Below are 20503 nucleotides of genomic sequence, written 5' to 3'. Positions count from 1 at the left end.
GAAAAAAGGAAAAGAGGGAGATAGAGGGAATGGGGGAGTACAGATCACCGGTCTGGGTTCCTGCGCTGCTCCTGCCGGCGAGGATTCCAGGAGGCAGCTATCTTCTTCGCTGGCATCCGTCGTCTTTGCTTCACTGCTCTCTCCAGACGGGGGGGGGGGGGTGCAGGGAGAGGGGCAGAGAGAGAGAGAGAGAGCCCTTTCTTCTCCCCTTTGATTTATACCCACTTTCCTTGGGTCCATCCCCTAGGTCAACCCACAGACCTACGTATCCCATGTACGGGGAGGGGTAAGGTGTTTCATGGGATGATGTCACTCGCATGATCATGACAGCCCTCGTTAGCATATTGAGGGGTGTCAACTTTAATATGCATTTCGTAGATAATGAAGCAAAGTTCATTCACCGGACACATGGCCCTTGAAATCTGCCCAGGTTCCCCAGAGAAGAGCCGTCCTGTCTCCACAGGGCTCTCTCCCCCAGAAACATCAGGCAGCCTTATCAGCTTCAACCTCCACAGAAAGCACCCTGTGACTCATGGTTTTGTCTTGCAAGTGTTTGAGGCATATTTTCAATCAGCCTCAACTTTTGCTTTCCCAGGCTGTTTGTCTTAGTTTTTCACAGGCCTGGTTGCTCGGCTCTCACAGATGGTATATATTTCCCTTCCAGATGATATTCAGACAACATCGGTATGTCAGCTCTGCTGAATTGCAATGTGATGTTAATAACAAATTTTTTGACTGACACCTTTGGTTGCAAAGCAGGAGGGAGGTTCTTCAGCTGGAAAGCAAATGTTCCTGATGAGAGCATAAATGGTCAATCTAAGAAACCAGCTGCTTTCAACTTTTTTAACCCCTTAATATGTGGTTTTAACTACATATATCTTAGTTTATTTTCAATAGGAACAGCAATACTTCTGACTTAGAATATGAATAATAACTCATTTACATTATTTGAACCACCTCAAGAGTGAGTTGGTATACCAGAAAGTAAATGAGGTGATTTTAGTAAATGCTTTAAATGTCTGATCTATTTGATAGCTCAAGTGATCTACAAAGAGGTCCTGGAAAAAGTATGAGTGAGCACACAGTGTATTAGTCATCTGGAGTTAAGAGTTTATTTCTGGGGGACTACTATTCAGGAGTAAAAAACCCCTCTGGATAGCAGGATATTTTAGATGACATTTTTTCCAAAGTTCTCTTGTTTCTTTGTATTGGCGAGTATGCGTATTAACATTTTGTTACAGAAGGAAACTGAAAACAGGAAATAACTTTTTGAAAGTTAGAGAGCACCTGCAAAGCTTTTCCTGAGCAACTGTATGACAGTAGGAATGACCATTGCTGTGGCTGTTAGGGAATTCCAGATAATCTAACTAGCCCTTAGAAAACAGAAAAGAACAAATGACATTAAGATGAATGAAGCTGAGCCAGTGTCCTGTTAAAAGACTTCTAATAGCCGTAGGGTGACCTGTATTCTGTGCCAGGACAAAAAATAGTCCGTCGTTAGGGATGAGGTCGAAGCTTAAATTTCAACAGCAGCCGGGTTCCTATATAGAAGCAACTGGCCTTGGCACACAACATGGCATGTGTTCTGCAGGGGCAGGATCGTGAGGATCCAGAATTTGAATCAGCTGTGTGGATTTGCAAAGACCAACAGCACAGCAAATGACAAATGCTGACCTTTAGTATTTCCCCAGACTTGCATGTTCCTGTTTACAATATGTCTTGCTAACTTCGCAACAGCTTCCTTCCTTGTGTTTGCAGTCACTGGCAGCATGATTGACTTTGGAGGTAACTACTAAATGCCAGTTACTAGTCAGCGATTTAGATTTGCATAATGGTATCAAAGCATGGTCAGAAAGTTGTGCAGACCCTGCTTACCACTCTTCCTTGTTCTCAGTAGGCATGTAGGTTGTTTCAGGACAGGTATTTTAAAGTACTGCTATTAACTAGCTTGCAGTGTTGTGTAGGTGGATATCCATAACCCTGTATGATGTCACTGATAAAGACTGCCCACAGAATCATAAATTTAAAACAAAGGTGAAATACAGATGAAAGTAAAATGAGTTACATGACCTGGGAGTTTGTGTTAAAAATAATCTGTTCTAGTTTACTGCTCATTGAGCAAGGAGGGTTGGATTAGATGATGATCAGTCTCGTCCAACCTCAGCTATTCTGTGATTCCATGTTGTATTCCCAGGATTACCTTTGTACACAAACGTTTGTGTGGTTCGTAGTAGATGTAGTATGTCACTGGTGACTTAATGTCAGATCACAGTGACTTGAGGAAATGTTTGTTCTCCCCTGTGTTGCTTCACAGTAACAGAGTCATGAGAGAGAAGCTACCTGAGAAGCTGTAGATCTGCTGTAGAACCCAACTTACCACCAGAGGAAGTTTCCATACCCTAAGTCAGTCCCAGGGGAACAGTTCTGAATTTATTCAGGGTTCTTCTAGCCTGCCATTTCTAGGAAACTATGAAATGCTTAAGTGTTTGATACCTCTTAAGTTCTACAAATTTGAGTGCAGCAGAGGCAGCTAAATTTCTAGGTGTTGTCTTCAGAGGTTGTCTGGGAGCTTTTGGTGGCTTGCCGCTGGTGAGGATTACCTTCTGGGGACTTAGCTGTTGTCTTCTTTGGCATTTAGCCATTAAAAATGACAAGCAACATGTATTGACAACTCTCATGGCACTCAGTCTTCACTGTAGCATAGAATATTTTTTGCTTTCCTTGTGAACTTAAGGAGTTGGCACATAATGTTACATTCATCACTTAATACGAACTTTCAGTTACTGTTGGGATTTTTTTCCTCAGTAAACTGAAATTTTTCTTTAGCAGCTTCTGAAGCTAACAGTCCAAAACTATTTAGTTTGCACAAAACCTAGTCTTCTGGAGACGAAGAGGAAATTACTTTTCCCTTAAAATATTTTCACTGTTTCTGATCTGTTTTTCAGGCATGCAGAAGTCATGAAGAAAATAATTGAGACTGTTGCAGAAGGTGGGGGAGAACTTGGAGTTCACATGTATCCTTTTGCATCACTACACGGTATTGGAGACTTCTGCAGTGTAAGGAGCTGTTACCTCAAGGTTCCTAAACGGGAATGCAGTGTGTGAAAGCAGTAAAAAACTGCTTGTGGTAGCACTTGCTGGAGTTCTGTGATGAGCTGCTTTCTTCTGTTCATCAGTTGTTGGGAGGAAGAGGGTGGCAGGAGCAATGGGGAAAGTAGGTATGATTGACCCCTTGTCTGTAGGGGTGTGAAAGAGGTGGCTGTGAGTATAAAACTGAGATCCCAGTGTGGGAGTGTGAGGCTGGAGATTCATAGACTCTGGCCAGAGTGTAACCACTCCTCTTGGTACAGCAGCTTCAGTATTAGGTGTGAATCTGAGATTCATTTCCAAAAGATGTGGAGGTCCCATTATTCTATACTCTGCATGTAAGGATTATCTTGGTAAAACATTCAGCTGACAAAAAAAAGTTAGTTACTGGAATCACCCTGAACATCAATATCAAATGCCTCACAATGAGAATTTTTGTTTAGCAAGGTAACTGATCTTAGTTATGCTTTGTAGTCATTGATGCTATGTTTCTGGCTGAAGTAACCTCCATGTTAGAAGCAAGTATGTGTCCTTTCAAAAGAGTGTTCTTTTGCTGCTGTAAGGCGAACAAGGGAGGGTTACTGAGCAATTATAAGCCCCAAATCAGTAAAATTCTCGCTCACTGTATGATTGTATGAGTTGAGACTTGCTCAATTTGTCCAGAAAGCAATTGAAACTGAACTGGAAAATAACTTTTCTGGGGAGGTAGTTCAAGTCTTCTACTCCTCAGTAGTTAGAAATAGTTTGTTTTCAAGATTTTGATAACTTTCTTTGCTATTGCTTAACAAATTGAGGGGGTTTTAACAGGCAATTTCTTCCCTCCATTATCATGTAGTTTGTGTTTGTCAAGAAATGGTCCATGAGACTGACATGCCAAAATAATAGGATTTACCTTTTTCCAGTACCAATTTAACTTACTTATCAGTTAAAGGTAGTGATTTATTATAATTTTTCAGTTTACTGTCTGCCTCAGTCCCAGGTGGGCAGACACTTGAGTTTATAATTATCCGATGTACTCCAGAGTGCAGATTCAGGCCCAGCATGCATTTGAAGGTGGTATACAAAGGGAGACTTCTCAACTTAGCAAAACTAATCTCTGTACTTTTCCTCATCAACAGGAAGGAGCTCTTTCAAAGAATGGTTCAGAACAGGAACCAATTTCTTTTTCTGAGTCACTGAAACACTGAGGAGGAGCTGCTTTCCCTGCAACTACAGGATGGTTAGCTAGGGATTAGCCTTGCTAGGTGCAATTCACCTTGGGATTTGTTAATAACAAATATTAAGTATGTAAATAGGATTGTAGATGTTTGTGTGGTGTTTGTAGGATTGAGTGAAAATAACTCCTGGTTCCCTGCTTTAACTTAAAACAGGAAGGTCTGTATGTTTGGGCAAGCATCAGACATCATTACCAGAGTTCTGCTGTATTAATTTCCCAGTCTCTAACTATATAATTACTAGGTGTTACTTTCCTGTTAGCAAGAAATACTGTTGAGCAGGCCACTGAATGTGACTTCTGCTTTTTTTACAGGATTTCTAGCTATTGCATGTTTTCCTTAACAAGCAACTCAGGTACCTTCTTATTTTCTTGAAATTTGTACAGGCGGTCATTCCAACGATAGAATATGACTACACGAGGCACTTTACGATGTAACTAAAATAAGAGATGTCCTCCTCTAATCATCAAATCTTTTTTTAAATAACCCATCCATGTGACTTATACAACATTATATACAATTTATGTAACTAACCTTTTATCAAGTTGACACATTAAAATAAAATGTTCCATTACCAGCCTTTTTAATAAAAATCTTTGTGTGTAATATAAATAAATCACTTTCATTCCGATACAGACACTGCACTAAGAGGTGGGATTTTTTTTCTCCATAATTCCTTCACTTTCTTTTCAACAGAGGATTATTTTTGTCTATATTGGAAGCTAAAATCTACTTTCCTAGTAGAAGGCTAATGCTTTAGGCTTTATTGCCAATTCCTGAAAATGCAAAATTATTATTTTCCTTCCATTTAAATTCAATTCACTTGAGAGTTTTGTGGGTTTTTTTCCTAGTTATGACTGGTTATTTTTCCTCTAGCTGGAGGAGGATTTTGAAAGCTGAAAGAAAATAAGTGGTCATCTTGTTAGGAAAGTTTGACTGCATCTTAAACTAAAATATCTAACTAACCAAACTTTGAAAGGTGATTTAGATTTACATTTGAGCAAGACTAGTTTTTTGAAATTGATCTTTTTGGGAGACAAAGGAGGAATTTTTGTATGTAATCTGTTCATCCTGTAATAATGGTGAGAACAAGTCTTACTGACAAAATTACAGCTCGGGAGTAGAGGGAGAAGATTGCTATGGTAGAGCAAGGTTCAATCTTGATTACTTGTCTGCCTCAACTGCACTAACTGGTAGTCTAATAGCATGGTTTCCTTTTGGGGGTAAATATACATGGAGTGGTTTATGAATTCAGAGATTGCAGATGCATCCAGGCTTTAGCAGCCACTTTCTGCACTATAAAAATGTGAGGTTTTTCACTCATGAAAATGGGAAGAAGGGGCCATCATATATAGATGTGCGTGTGTGTGTGTGTTTATTAAGTTCCCTTAAACTTTGTTTAGCTTTCAGGACAGCATCTTTGTCTCCTAGACATCCAACTTGCATCCTGCAAGGTCATCTGAAGTTGGGTGTCTGCAACTGACTGAATTTACAGTTGGGTAGGAAGGTTGGTCCCTGTCCTGGGACAATTGGTCTTGGCTGTCCCCTGTACCATGCTCTTACTTACATGAGAGCCTGTAATCAAGTTCTGTGTACTGTGCTTAAATTGGCTTTCCTCTTTTGATACTATCTTCACTTCCTCTTGGACAATATCTTAAGCAATGTCTATATAAGTTAAGAGTAATGCTAGCTGAAACCTGGTAAAACTTAACCACACCCACTGAGTCATGTCGTAGGATTTTCCCTATCAGACTAATCTCGAAGATGTTTTGCGTTTTTTGGTAACAAAGGAAGTAGCTGTTCTCCACCCAACAAATAGGGGGGGTTGGGGGGCTAGCAAAGAGGTAGTATGACTTAAAATAACCAGCAGTGATGTATAGTGGGTTTTTTTCCTTTGCTCTGTCAGAATCTTTTGAAACATCCTTCTCCCTAAAAGGTGTCTGTTCTCCTTTAGTGGATTAGCCTTTCACTGCTCTCTAGTATTTTGAGTTAACAAATATCCCATTCTTCTTCATCAGGCTGCTGATGGAACTAAGTGCCATGATTTTTTAAGTATAAACTGATAAAGGCACTTTTCTCTCACTCTAGCAGAAGAACAGAGCAGCAGCAGAATTGCAAGAGAACTTGCCAATGGCTTCCATCAGCACCATGATATTTAATGTCTTGGGTCATTTGTAGCACAGAAATATCTAGTGTCACAAAACCTGATGCTTGGTGACAGATGCGTGATGCTCTGCTTGGCTGGATATCAAAGTGGCTGCACCTGAGCAAGCAAATTTGACCTGGGTGCACTTGGCAGCAGTTGTACTAGATGTTAATCCTTCTCTTCTGTTTGGGAGGGACTAGTATTAAGAATTCCTGTTAGAAGTGAAGATTGCTGCTATAAACATAGGCAAACACAGTAACCAGTTATAGCTTCTGGCAAATCCTACATGATCATTAATTGTCTGAATCTTGCCTTTACCTCAAAATAGCTCCTGAGAAGTTCTGCTCTGCTGGAGTCCCTTTCCTACTGCATATCTTACAGTTCTTGTGACTCTGTTTGCCTTCTAGATCTCTTTGTCTTGATCTTGAACTTTGAGTATGTTCTAGTTTCGGGTGCTGCAGTGCTGCTTGTAGTGAAGATGTGGGTGAAATTTTAATTCCACTGAATCTGAACCAAAGTTAAGGGAATAAGTTATGATGCAAAGGCGGTAATCTTACAGAGATATAAAATAATGACCATCACAAGCTCTGTTGTCAAGTATAAGTCCTCAATAATAGTCCTCAATTTACACGAAATACATTTTAAAATACAAAAAATACTTAAACACAGAAGAAAGATAAAAGCAGTAGCTTCCAAGTGATACACGGGAAGTGCACTTCTGTATTTAGTCTTCTAAAAGTCTAATGAAAATCTGACCTATAAATAATGAAGGGTAGAAATAGTGTTAAAGAATGAGGGCAATTTCAGCTTTGTCCTTTTGTGGCTGTATGGGAAAGTGGAGCTTGTTTAACCAGCTTGCTAACAAACAGCCTGATCTGTTGCTAGAGAAGTAGAATGGCTTCAGTTTGTCTTGGTGTAAAGTCTGTAGGGACAGAGTCATGTAGTGTCTTATTATGCTAAAAGCTTCTTGATTTCATATTTCCTGAAAGCTACCAGCTTCCTACTGGAAATTAACCTTCTCTGCTAGTAATTTCTAAGAATTGTTCTAAGTGTACTTTTTTTAAAAAGAGAGATACCTGGATGTAGAATATGCAACCATGTGAAAGAAGAAAAAGTTAATGAATCCCAAGTATCATACCTATTGCTGGTGGTAGGTATGTATACAACTTGATAAGAAGATCTCTTTTTTTTTTTTTTTTTTTTTTTTTTTAATAATCCACTTTCAGTTCCAACAAGTATTTATGATCTTTTTGATGCAAATCTTCCTAGCTGCAAACTCTTGCAATGCTGTACCACCTGGTTAACATCATGTCGTGGGCATTGATCTTCTTACTATTTTTATTCCCTACAGAAAACAAGCCAAGTTGAATATGGTGCTAGATGGACTTAGTGTGAGGGCAGCTGGTCTCATTTAGCATATCAGTTGTAAGCCTGGGCAAATAAAAAAATCTCTGTAGTAAAGAAGACAAACTAGAACACAGAGAAGACAAACATGGTTTAGAGGGGGAGTAAAATTCTTTGTGGAGCCAAACTGAAAATTTTCTGGCAAAAATTAAAGACACAGAGGAAAAAAAAAAAAGCTTATTTTGGGTCTAGAATTTTGAGTGAGACGTTATTAATGCTTTTGAAGAGAGGAAGCTAGAGTGTTTTCCTTTCTTTTTGTTGCTTAAAATAATTTTTTTTCAGACCAAAAGCCAGTGGTCGTAGACAAAATTTGTTAAAGCATTGAAATTAGATTTTACAATATTTAGAAAATTCATATATTTCTCTTTCTCTGAAACTTTATTGAATTCAGTGTTTCTGTGTAAATAGTTTTAGGTCCTGTTAAATAATTGGTTTTGGCAAACATACTGACTGGAGAAACACCCAATTCTAATCAAGGACATTTGCTTTTCTGCTAAGGAAAAATATAGGTTTAGAACATGTGAGTGTATTTAGGTTTAAAATCAATGTGATTATCTGTCTTCTGAAGCCTTTAGCACGAGAACAGTCTGAAATACTGTTCTGCATTTACTGCCTTGTGGCGTGTGTGTGCCCACACAAATTACACAGCCTGCCTTCCTCTAGCAGTTATGCAGAATGTGTTCATGTATCAGCTGCCATCAAATGCAAAATGCATGTATGTATTCCTTTTGAGTAAGTTGTGGTCTGAAAGGAAGCCTGAGTTTCTCTGCCATATTTTCTTTTTGCCTGCTCATGTGTTTTTCGATATAGTACATCTACTTTAAACTTATAAAATGAGCTGTTTCACAGATTAACCTTTCTTGGCTTTAGTGCCTTCTTGCAGAAGTGAAGATATTTATCTGATGGGTTCTGTTCCAAGTTGTGCCTGGCAGATCTGGTAAGTGCACCCTCTGTCTTTTACCTGCTTCAGAACTACGTGTTCACTGCTGATCAATAATTAACTCCTTGTTTGCCTATGAAAGTCCTTGCACCCTGCTTGCTGGACTGTTGGGCATCTATTTGTGTGTTTGAGAGAGAGATCTACGTGAGGGCGTTATTAGCAACCAATTCAATAATTGTTTTACAACTTCTCTATATCTCTCAGCCTCCATAATGCATCTGTTAAAACTGATGGCAGCTATCAGGGTATGGCTTCCTGCTTGCAAATGGTAGGATAGGATAGGATAGTATTTGTGATGAAGTAGAATCAAGTTTATGGTGGCTCCTAATCAGTAATTTGCAGAAAGTTGCAAATCACCATTTTTACAGCTCTTTAAAAAAAACGTTATTTGTTCTTGATTGCTCAGACTCAGCCTAGGCTATTCTAGGTGAAAAATTGCCAATTCCAGTGAGGTTTAAAGCCTTAGTACATACACTCCTGATATGTTTTCACATACAGCATGACAAGAATCAGAACCATAATTACTGGGTGTCAGAACAGACAGTAGTCTTCCCCAGTTAGAAGATGCAAGACTAGCTTTTAGTGTTAAGAAGTATTGTTTGTGCTTCTCTTTCCATGCTTTTCATTTGGCATTTCACTATCAGTACATCCAAAGGTACTGTTTAGTTTTGAGAATAACATTGTTCATCATGCTGCAGAGATTGTTTTGCTAGCATGGACTAGACCTGTGCTCTTCCATGAATGGCTTTTGCCCACGAGATCTTTTGATGTTGCTGGTGACCAAATGTAAATCACATTTAAACACAGGAGTAAGTAATGAGGATCAAATAGGAAGTTTGCTGCATGTGCAGTGTTTTGAAGAAGCTAAGATTATGGCTATATAGATTAATAGACAACAAAGTTGCACTGTCTTGCAAGACTTCAGCCTGAAGAATGTATTCTATAGTCACTTGGCATGTGACTAATAGTAGTAGCTTGCAGGCAACCAATACTATCTAAAAAATTATGTGTATATATTAAGACTTCCACCATGTCAGTCAGAGGATGTAATCGCAAATATTAGAAATTAATGGCCAGGTGAAAGAACAAGATCTTTGGATTATTAATAATGATTGTTTCAGAACACTGTGAAACTTCCCAAAGCCTGGATCTAGGAGATAACATAATGCAATAGCTTAAAGAAAATTAAAAATTAAAAAAAAAAGCAGGCTGACCCAGATAATTTCAGGCAGTTCATAATTTCAGGCAGTTCCTGTAGAAATAGAATCTTTCTACAGGAAGAGAATAAGGGGGAACTTTTTGTTCTTAAAGGATTAAAGAGGGTAATACTTTCAATTAAGCTAGATGGATTATCATGTATATCTGGATGAATTTGATACTCTTCTTTAAAACTATCAGTATTATCAGCCACCCTTGTAAAAGTAATTTCACTGTTGTAATGCATTTTTAATTTCTTTTACCATTTGATTGGCACTGCACGATTCATTGGCTAAGAAATTTGAAAAATGCAACCCCCAAATTCATCAAAATGGATAAAAGGGAAGTAACTCATTGATGTCAGCTTTGATTCCTAGTTCACAGTCCCAAAGCAAGGGGTTTTAAGCAGGTATTCTGGGTATTAACTTTTTAGCCTGCAATCTTTTAGCTTTTATTACAGGGAAGAATAAAGTATTAAAAACCTATAATGGAAAATTCAAATTCAAATACTTTGTTCCTTAAACAGAATTACAGGAAGACTTGTTTAAAGTGTATTTTAGTCTCATCTCCTCAGCCAGTCGCATAAGAATACGTGGTCTTCAAACCCCTGTATGGGATGGAGCTTTAGGAACTGTAAAGCCCGGTGGGTGGAGTTTGAACTCATACACAGATCAGTTTCTTTCTGATAAAGATGCATGATATTTTCTGTCTGCTTCTGTATGAATGTTGAAGACCTGGAGATGAGACAAGCAAACTTAAAAGTGAGGATGGTTTAGAATCAGCAGAATATGCCAGGCATTTCAGCAGCAGCTGCTTCCCCTTGGTTGTGGATCGAAGGAAGGAATTGTCTATCTGCCCACAGATCTATTTCATAAAATCTAAATTATAGGCATTTTCACATCAACTGTCAAACTCTTAAGCATCAGCATTGAAATAGATCCTGAGCCAGAGATGACATTGGGACCAGAGTAGAAATGAGACAAATACTATAACTTTTTAATTAAAAATTACTGAAATAGTTTACCAAGGTTTATGAGGAGTTCTTCAATCAAAACAATAATCAATGAGTAATTAAATACTATTGGACTGTGTTTACCAAAGTTTTTTTCTTCAATATCCGTACATATACTCTGGTCCAATTTAATTGTTGCTGGATTCTGGGTTTTAAATCCTTTTCATACATAACGTGTATGTCAAAGCAGCTCATGGGAACAAGTGATTAACTCCATGCAGGTGCAATAGGAAGCAATTTAAGTTCAGTTTGCTGCCTTGACACTGTTCCATGATGTTTGTAGTCTTATGCTGTCCAAGTGATCACAATTGTTTTCAGGTTTAGGCACCAAACTATTCTGAAGTTTTGGAGGAAGCATTTAGCTATTGGTCTTCATCAATCTTTTTCCAACCATTTTCTCTGTCTCTTCTAAGGCCATGTGGTACTACGTAGTTTGGATAGAACTAACCAAGCTGCCAGTTAGACCATTCTGCTATTGAACAATATATCAAATCTAGATAAGGTTTTCTTTTGAAGTAGTCTGACGAAATGACCTTATTTTCATCTGGATCTAGAGTTGAATTATTTTGATTTGGGTTTTCAGGTAACTTTTTCATGAAAACATTAGCAAAACATTATTGAAAAAGTTTTTGTGATCTTTTATTCAAGAAAAAATAAGTGCAGGTTTTTCTTCTTCCAGTAATCCCAGTGTATGGGAAACACACTCAACAATTTTATTGTTTTGACAAACTCAGCACTGGCAAAAACAGGGAAACATTTCTGGTGATATAGTTGATATTTGGAGTTAGTTTATCAAAAGGTATTTTCTTAATCATTTCTCTTTAGATAAATGCCAACAGATCCTAATCAAGACTGAATTAGAATGATTCTGACTATGGGCAAGTCTTCAGGCTTACCTGTCACCTACCTGCCACTGAGAAGCCTGTTCCTTATCCAATACCTGAGATACTTGAGTGTAGCAGGAACCAAACTGAAGCTGACAACATATTTGGAAAGGTTACTGGCTTACTCTTATCAGTATGTAGTATACATAGTAGATTTGAACTAGACTTAGCTCTTCTAGACCCCACACCTAATCCCTCAGCATTTTGCTTTCTAGCTGGGAATGATTTCTTAGATGTAGCATCTAACTGGGAAATTTCCATCAGTGCTAGCTGTGTGTTGGGTTTCTGTTTTCTGCAAAGATAGAAAACATGCCCCCCTTCTTCCTAACTATGCAACTTAAATATCCTGTAATTGTAAGTAACCTAAGTAATTATTTTCTGCCTCTGGTATCCTGCTGCTTCAGTACACAATGACCCAACCATAGTCTGTAATGGGGCTGAAGCTGCTTCTCCTTGGTGCTCACTGAAGATGGTGTGGAGGAGGGGAGGGAAGGTAGTTTAAACAGGTTTTTTTATCTCTATTTGGATCCCGGTCAGCAAGGGGAGGAGGAGGTGAAGAGCAATGACCTGAGCATAGCAAATGCTGTTACCCTCTTGCATCATAATTATTTCATTTCTGAGGGGAAGTTAGAAGCACCAACAGCAATAAAAGCAGCGGTTTCTGCCTTGACTTCCAGAGCAGCATCAACAGGCATCTATATCATGACACTCCACTGCATACGTCTTTTTCTCTTGCTTCTGCTTGGTTCATGGTGGCCAGACTCAGAGAAGCTTGTCGTGGGAGCTGCGAAGGTCAGGGAGTACTATATAGCTGCTCAGATCACCAGCTGGACCTACAAACCGGAATATGAGGGAAAGTCCAGGTAAGAACATATAGGATAAGAAGGATGAAACTAGTCCTCTCTTGTGACTGAAAGTGTTTTACCTGTCTCAACTCCTGTGGAATTTTAGAGTTCAGGAGGACTTTAGAGCCTGATCTGTTGGCTTCAGAGGAATTTGTGTGACTTTAAACAGCATGATCTGAGCCAGTGAAGTATTAAAAGCTCCTTTTTGTTTACTTCATTAGTGGATAGAATTACTTTTGCTTCCAGAGCACTTTTGTAAATATGTTCCAGAGCTTGCTTTTATCATCTTCTGCGTGGGTTGATGTTTGTTGTTTGGTGTTTTTAATGCAATTTTAGGTATATGGATTTTGAGCAATGTTGAGCCATGCCTTGGTAAGATTTTGAAAGCATTCAGACTTCAGAATTTGCTGAAGGAATAAATATGTTCCAATTTGGATACTATCACTTTCACTTAAATCAGAGGCTGATGAACTTTGGAACTAGCCATGTTATTTCTGAGTTGTTCAGTAGTTTTTGTGAAATGTCCATCCTGAGTTCTGCCGAGTAAAGGTTGTAGGATCAAGCATTGCTATACTTCATTAAGTAAAAATATTAATTTCATATTTTTTCAGATAGCATTGCAGAACAGCCAGCCTACATGCATATGCCAATCAACCATATAAAGTTTCTTATTTGTATTACTGTTATCCCTAGGATTATAACCACTGCAAGTGCAATGCTGTAGATGACAAAATTTGGGTGTAATTCAGAATTCTGTTTAAATGAGGCTTCATTCTTATGCTGTGTTCACTGTAGTCACCACACACAGCTTTTGTTCATGAAGTGGCATGAAATGGTACAAGTTACTTGTTCTCCTACATTGAAAGGTGTATTTGCATACTACTGCGGGGTTTTTTTTATTTTGTGGATGGCTTGTTTATTTTTGTTTATTTTGTGATTCTTTTTTTTAATACGTATTGCATTTCTGGGTGTTATGGAAAGGACTTTCCAGTTCAGATTTAGAGTTTCTAACTATTCTTTTTTTCAAGACTTAATTAAACCAAAGTTTCTATGATTTTAAAACTCATCTTGGAAGTTTAATACAAATGGTATAAGCATAATGTCAAACTGGCAAAACAGACAAAAACAGGAGTTAAATGTAGGAATATGAAATCAAATGCCATTTAAGTACTGATGCAGACGTGAATTTAGTACTTGGAACTTTATTCTCCTCTGCAGTGGATGCATCAATATAAGCATCAACTGCTGTTTCATTAAGCATCATATTGTGGATAGACTGTTTTCATGCAGTACAGACCCACAAAACTACCTCAAACCTCAGCTGAAATACCCTCTGGTTAGCTAAGTTTTTCATACACGGTGCCTATTGAAATATCTCACATAAGTATTTAAAGCAAGTCACAGCCCAAGTGGGTCTGATGAACTTTGTAGAGCTTATAGAAATTTAAGTCAAAAAAAAAAAAAAAGAAAAACCAACACTAAGGAAGACCCTAATGGCTTGGATCCCAAAGACGTTTGGGTATGTAATGTGCTCTATTTTCATTAGAAGGTAAATGTCTAAATACATGTAGGAATCTGATACTTTGCTGCTTTTGGCTCTAAATAACTGAAGAGAGGCTGAAAATGCCTTCCTCCTGAACTATTTCTTTAATTTTCCAATCATAGAGGCTAGAAAATGACACTTTAACTTCTCTGAGTGTCAGTTTTCTTATCTGTGTAGAGATTTGTTGCCATGTACAAGCGATAAGACGCTTCAGAGCAAAGGGATAAACATATCTGTTCATGCAGTACTGCTGCTGCCATTCCCAGAAGTTACTAACTAGATCTGCTTGCATAGTCTGAGATTTCTAGTGTTAGTAAGCTACATATTTTGTTGCTTCTAGCTATAAAATTGGCATTGAAAAACTTCCTCTTCCACCCCACATTCTTATATGCATATTCTATTGAGCATTGCTGCGTTATGGCAGCACTTGTCAATGAAGGTTATGGATCAGGTCCTTCTCCTTAAAATTTTGCCAGTGACTTTAGGGAGCAGAATGAATTGAAACATGAACTGCTTGACATTTCTCTTGATAGAAAGTGTCACAGAGGAATTTAGAAAAGATCTCTACGAAAAGACATCTCCCCCTTATGGACCCTGGCTGTCACTGAAGCGTGTGCACTGTGTTATCTCTGCCCACCATCAGCTCCCCACTGTCAAATGTGCCTGAAAGGGCATTATTTAAAAAGCAAGTGGAATTACTGTTGAATCTAGTCATCATATGTATTATAAGAAATCAACCAATAAATGTGAAACTAAATACAAGCTGTTATCCCTCCAGCCTTCTTTTTATCATTATTTCCATTCCAGATGTGTTGTGTGCTGGTTTCCTTTTGCTTGCCTAGGTATTTTCTAAGTGTGGTCTACCAGGTGCCTGATTCATCTACAAACCAAGGCTAAGAACACTTGCAGTGTTTCTTAGAAGGCAATTTTCTGGCTTGCTGTGAGATTTTTAGTTGTTGTCAGGAAACAGTTTTGTGCTTGCCTCCAAGGTCACTGCTGCTGCAGGAGCTTGCTGTTAATGCTGTTTCAGAATCCTGGTGGTGATTCTTCAAGCATGGGGCTGAGTAAAGTGAAGTTCAGGTTTCTTTCACTGCTTTGTCAAATTCTCTCTAGGTTGAGCATGGTCAAGACATCTTCCTCGGTGTCTTAAATGCACAAAACAAAGATCATCGCAGAATCAAGATGACATATAACAATCACTAGCAAAATAAGGGGAAGACTGTACTGGGTACTGTAATTGAATGTCAGATATGAAATGGCCTAGCTCAGGAACATCGTAGATTCAATAGAGTAAGAGGGGAGAGAAGACACTACAAAAAATTGGACTGCGTGCCTTGCCTTCAGCAAAATATATATGTGATTGAATGTACTTGCAGGATTTATGTTCTGAGATACCCCTTAAACAGCCATGACATCTCTGGGAATTTTTGTCCTTTTAAATTTTTTTGTAACTTTTGGTTTCAGATTGGAACATTCAGATCCTGTGTTTAAGAAAATTTCTTACAGAGAACATGAAGTGGATTTTAAAAAAGAAAAGCCGGCCAATATATTTGCAGGTAAACAGGAGGAAAATGTTCTGAGTGGTTTTATTTGCTGTTTGTGACAAAGCCAGTAACAGGCTAAGCAAGCTTGCATCTTTGTGTTCATTGTTTAGCACATAAACCAAATAGGCACAGGGATGAGGTCTCTGCAGTACACTAAGCTTTCAGAGGCCACAGAGAAGTTGGATTTTCAGAGGCTGGGGCTCAGTCCTATCTGCAAATTTTAGTTGCACGGTACAAAGTTGTTCCCTTTGTTTTCAGCATCTGGTGAGACTTCCCATACACATGTAGACTTGTATGGTTGTCACAGAGCTGACACTAGCAATTCACATGGAAGGAGCTTAAGGCCTGAGGGTAACTATGTTTCTGATAGATCAGTGGAAAGGAAAACAACAACTATGAGGTTGGGTGTGAAAGATGTTCCCTTGCCTTTGTGTGTCTTACTGCTTGAAGACACTTTAAAAGGATAGAGTCAGGTTCTTGTACTTACACCATACTTAAGTATAGTGCTTGTGTCCTGATCCTTATGCAGAGTACTTACAAAGTCTGTGTTTCATATTAATAGATAAAATAATTTCAGATGTTAGATGTTCAGATTTAAATTTCAAAGTAAAGGTGTGTGAAGTTGCTGATACAAAATTGTTACAAGTTGCACTGTAAGGTCTAGTCTGTGGTCTGATTCTTTCCAGTTTTGTTTGTTCTCCTGTGTTTTCTGAAACTGCTTCTTTCTTTTTAGAGAAAGAAGTTTACAAAATAGTAACAAGCCGAAGGTTGTTTTAGCAGTTTTCTTCCATTGCTTATTTTTGCAGCCTAATGAGTAGGGATACAAGCCGCTCTTGAAACCTTTTGTGGGCCATGCCTCAAGAAATTTGCTATATGGAACTGATGATTTCTTTAGATAACATTTTGGGATTGAAAGATCTTTTTGTTCTGTGACTTTTGCCATTGAGAGTGCTATTCAAAGATATGTGCTTCAATGCCTTTCTCTAAATTCTTAAATTATAAAATGTCTGCCTTCCTAAAACTGTTTAATTAAATCGTATGTGAAGGATTCATAGAAATTCCCATGAATATCAACATGAACTTTTTGATAAATTTTTTGTATCTGTAAATAACATTTTTTTTTCCCTGATCTACCATTTTCCTGTGTTTTTTAAGTGCTAGTTGTCAGAGATACAATTTATAACATTCCTGACTGAGCTGCAGGTTTTAAATCCCCACATGCCTTTTTATGGGTAAATCTTCACTGCAGTGGTGTCACGTTCTCTGCCTGTATTCTGCAACTTGTACTTTGAGAGCTCACATTTCCTAATGTGAGGAGAGAACTCCGTTTCACTGTTTTGCTTACATTTTTCCTCTTTCTTTATCTTGAATAACTGCAGGACTTCTGGGACCAACTCTGCGTGCTGAAGTGGGAGACACTTTAGTTGTTCACCTTAATAACATGGCTGACAAGCCAATCAGTATTCATGCCCAAGGTGTAGTTTACCACAAAAATGCGGAAGGTAAATACTATAAAACCTCCATGTTTTGTTCATTTATTAATGCATGAAATATTAAGAGGAGCCCAGACCAATGTTTGAGAATGTGTAACACAAATACCTGTTGATCCTGGATTAAAACTTTACACCCATTGCCAGCTCTTTTCTTGTTGATCAGTGTCCCCCTAGGAATAGGAGTGTTATCTGACACGCAGTTTCCTGACCAGCTGCCTGTGTGCTAGTACTGTTTCACAGAATCTTAGTGGTTGATGTTGGAAGGCACCTCTGGAGGTCATCTGGTCCAGCCCCCATCTGATTGCAAAATATTCTATTTCAGAACATGTAAACTCTTAAATACAGGTCTTAAAAACCTTTTACAAATCCCTTGCAGTAGCATAATCAAAGTGTTATTGGTAAGGCAGTTGACAGTGCTGATCACATTGATCTGATACTCAGCATTTCATGCTCAGCTTTGTGGTGTTTTGTTCCTGGAACCCTCATGAGACTAGCAAAAAAAGAGATTATAAGATGACCAAGTTGGCAGTTAAATGTCTGCACTAGCACAGAGTGAGTTTGATTGCCTGTGCTTCTTGGATTGCCCTGCCCTGGGTGCTGAGCCAGAGCTCTGCCCTGCAGTTTACAAATTGATTCAAGGCTTTATTATGTCAGTACAAAATGTTTTGCAAGCCCATCTAGTGGAGTTGAACAGCACATGTTATTGGAAGTGATAAGTAGTTCAGGTTTGACTCTCTTATTAATGTGCCTTTTGCACCTAGGATTTGGATTCTCTGGCTCCCCTTTGTCATACTGCAGATTTGTTGGATGTAGTAGGCATAGATGTGAGCTGTTACTGCCATCTTGATACACACTGCACAGAAGGTCTGAGGCAGCAAGGTGATGCTAGTCTGTGCAGTAGCTTTATGAGAGACAATTAGAAAGTTGACAAAGTCAGTGTTATTCCTCCAAGAAGTATCACTGAGCACAGGCTGAAGCTTCCTGCCCTCCTAACCTCCTGCAGGGTGATGGAGAGCCCCACCTTTTGGCAGTGATGGCAGTTCTAGGGAATCTTTAATCTGTAAGAAACAGGATGGTGGAATAGCTACTCCACACTGGGAGAGAATCATCACTTAGCTCTTTGAAGCTGAAGCATCATATAGGCAAGAACAAACCAAGCTTTTGGAATTGATTGTAGGAGGGCATTGCAGATGCTTTAATTGCTCTTTGTCTTCATGCCACGCTATTGACAGAATTTTCTTTGCAGGCTCCCTGTATGATGACAGAACATCATCTGCAGAAAAACGAGATGATGCTGTACTTCCAGGCCAGGTCTACACGTACATGTGGGATATAACAGAAGTTGGTCCAAGAGAAGCTGACCTTCCTTGTCTTACTTATGCATATTACTCTCATGAGAACATGGCAATGGATTTTAACTCTGGTTTGATTGGAGCACTGCTTATCTGTAAGAAAGGTAATGAAATGCTTTAAGGCTACTATGAGTTTCATTTCTTCATTTAAGACTACTAATATACTTTCATTTCTTAATAGAGGTTGTATGGTAACGAGGAAAGATATTTTTCTTTTCACATCTTTACATGCAGAGTGAAGTAAATGGTTTTCAACATCTTTCTCTTAGATGTTAAAAGTTTTTTTAATGCCAATTTCATGCAGATCCATCCTATAATTATAGGATGGAAGAGCATGCTATTAATAGATACATCTGCCTGTCCTGGTTGCACTTTCAGTTGCTTAACTGCTAAATATATGACCTCAAATTTCCTGTCTTAGAATAAATATTTTTTTAAAGCTTCAATCCAAATGGTTCAGCCATTCCAGAGAACAAGGCAAGAAATAATTGTTTTACCCATACCTTTTTCAAGGCCTCAAGAGGCTGTACCATGCTCTTGTAACAAGGATTTGAAATCGCAGACCAATATGTCATTTGAAAATAAGGCCAAATTTGAGCAGATTATAAATCTTTGAAAATTTCTTTGCATGTGATGAGACTTGAGATTTTTAGCAGTTTTAGCCATTAAATTCCATCTCTACTAATATGAACTGGTGTCTTGTAAGACTTGTAAATAACTGCTAGGTACATGCCACTGATGTGAGAGGAGTTTGAAACAGCATACCACTGTGTAAGCTACTTAAACTACTTGCTGATCCCTTAAATCCTATTTTATTCCAAGTTATATATCGTTTTACTGAAAGCTCTGACTTATTTAGCATGATCCTCTTTCCCTGCAGTTTGAGTCAGACATTTTGTATAGACTGCAGACTCCATGGACTTGGACCTTGAAGCTTTCCTGAAAGTAAACATAAAACTGCTGCAGTGTGGATTGTACAAGTGCACTCCTTGCTGATAGATATCCATTTAACTGCAGAACACACTTACTCCTATCACCTCAAAGGTGTGGCATTAGTATTAATCATGTTCCTCTTGAAGATTTTTGAGAATTAGTGGTTTTAGTATTATCTAGGACTTGCTGTTTTCCAGATTTTCTTAGGTTTTCTTTGCCTGTGTTTGGGTGTATGGGTGCACTTTATGGCATACTGGTGGAGTTAATCTGGACAAATGCTTTGGAATTACTTGCTTTTATTCCTTCTCAGGCTTCTCAAATTTACGCATATACCATGGGCTTGAGTTGAATAGGAGTTTGAGATGGATTGATTTGACCACTACCTTCAAGACAACTTGAGCATGTGTTTCTGTGCTCTGTCTTGAGCTAGAGCAAAGACAAATGGCTATCTACTCACATTTTAAAATTTCTGAGCAGGGTTTCTTTGACTGGGCACTGCCTGTGGTAGGTGTGCAACATGCCTGTGTATTTGTTCTGGCTGGTATGGAGTTAATTTCTTCACAGCAGCTCATATGGTGCTGTGTTCTGGATTTTTGGCTGAATAGTGCTGATAATACACCCATGTTTTAGCTGTTGCTGAATATTGCTTGCACAGTGTCAAGGCTTTCTCTTTTTCCTGCTCAGATCTCGCCAGCTAGCTGGCTGCTGGTGGGCAAGAGGTTGTGAGGGAACACAGCTGGACAGATAAATCAAATTGACCAAAGGGATATCTCCTACCTTGTAATGTCAATTCTCAGCAGTAGAAATGGAGGTAGAGGAAGAAGGAGCAGTGCTAGGAAAGTGAAGGAAGTTGACCTGTTCCTGAGAGACTGACTGGGCATCAGTCTGCTTGTGGGAGATGATGAGGTA

General features: G+C 38.6%; 2 protein-coding genes across 2 annotated transcripts in view; both read left to right on the top strand.

The window, feature by feature from the left end:
• ATG3 (autophagy related 3) overlaps nucleotides 1-4880 on the top strand; it is a 23376-nt gene extending 18496 nt beyond the window's left edge. Inside the window, exons 11-12 of the mRNA XM_026846983.1 lie at nucleotides 2946-3014; nucleotides 4657-4880. Coding sequence (XP_026702784.1) covers nucleotides 2946-3014; nucleotides 4657-4738 — 151 coding nt within the window. The 3' untranslated portion in view covers nucleotides 4739-4880. The remainder of the gene's footprint in view (nucleotides 1-2945; nucleotides 3015-4656) is intronic.
• Nucleotides 4881-11269: 6389 nt separating this feature from the next.
• The window catches only part of F5 (coagulation factor V), a 38243-nt gene continuing 29009 nt past the window's right edge, over nucleotides 11270-20503 (top strand). Inside the window, exons 1-5 of the mRNA XM_026853180.1 lie at nucleotides 11270-11996; nucleotides 12562-12747; nucleotides 15737-15828; nucleotides 17196-17318; nucleotides 18556-18765. Coding sequence (XP_026708981.1) covers nucleotides 11863-11996; nucleotides 12562-12747; nucleotides 15737-15828; nucleotides 17196-17318; nucleotides 18556-18765 — 745 coding nt within the window. The 5' untranslated portion in view covers nucleotides 11270-11862. The remainder of the gene's footprint in view (nucleotides 11997-12561; nucleotides 12748-15736; nucleotides 15829-17195; nucleotides 17319-18555; nucleotides 18766-20503) is intronic.

The sequence above is a fragment of the Athene cunicularia genome (assembly GCF_003259725.1).
Source record: "Athene cunicularia isolate RWA chromosome 1 unlocalized genomic scaffold, athCun1 chr1_part1, whole genome shotgun sequence".
Classification (NCBI taxonomy): domain Eukaryota; kingdom Metazoa; phylum Chordata; class Aves; order Strigiformes; family Strigidae; genus Athene; species Athene cunicularia.
The sequence above is the reverse complement of the archived record's forward strand: the minus strand, read 5'-3'. Positions and strand labels throughout refer to the sequence as shown.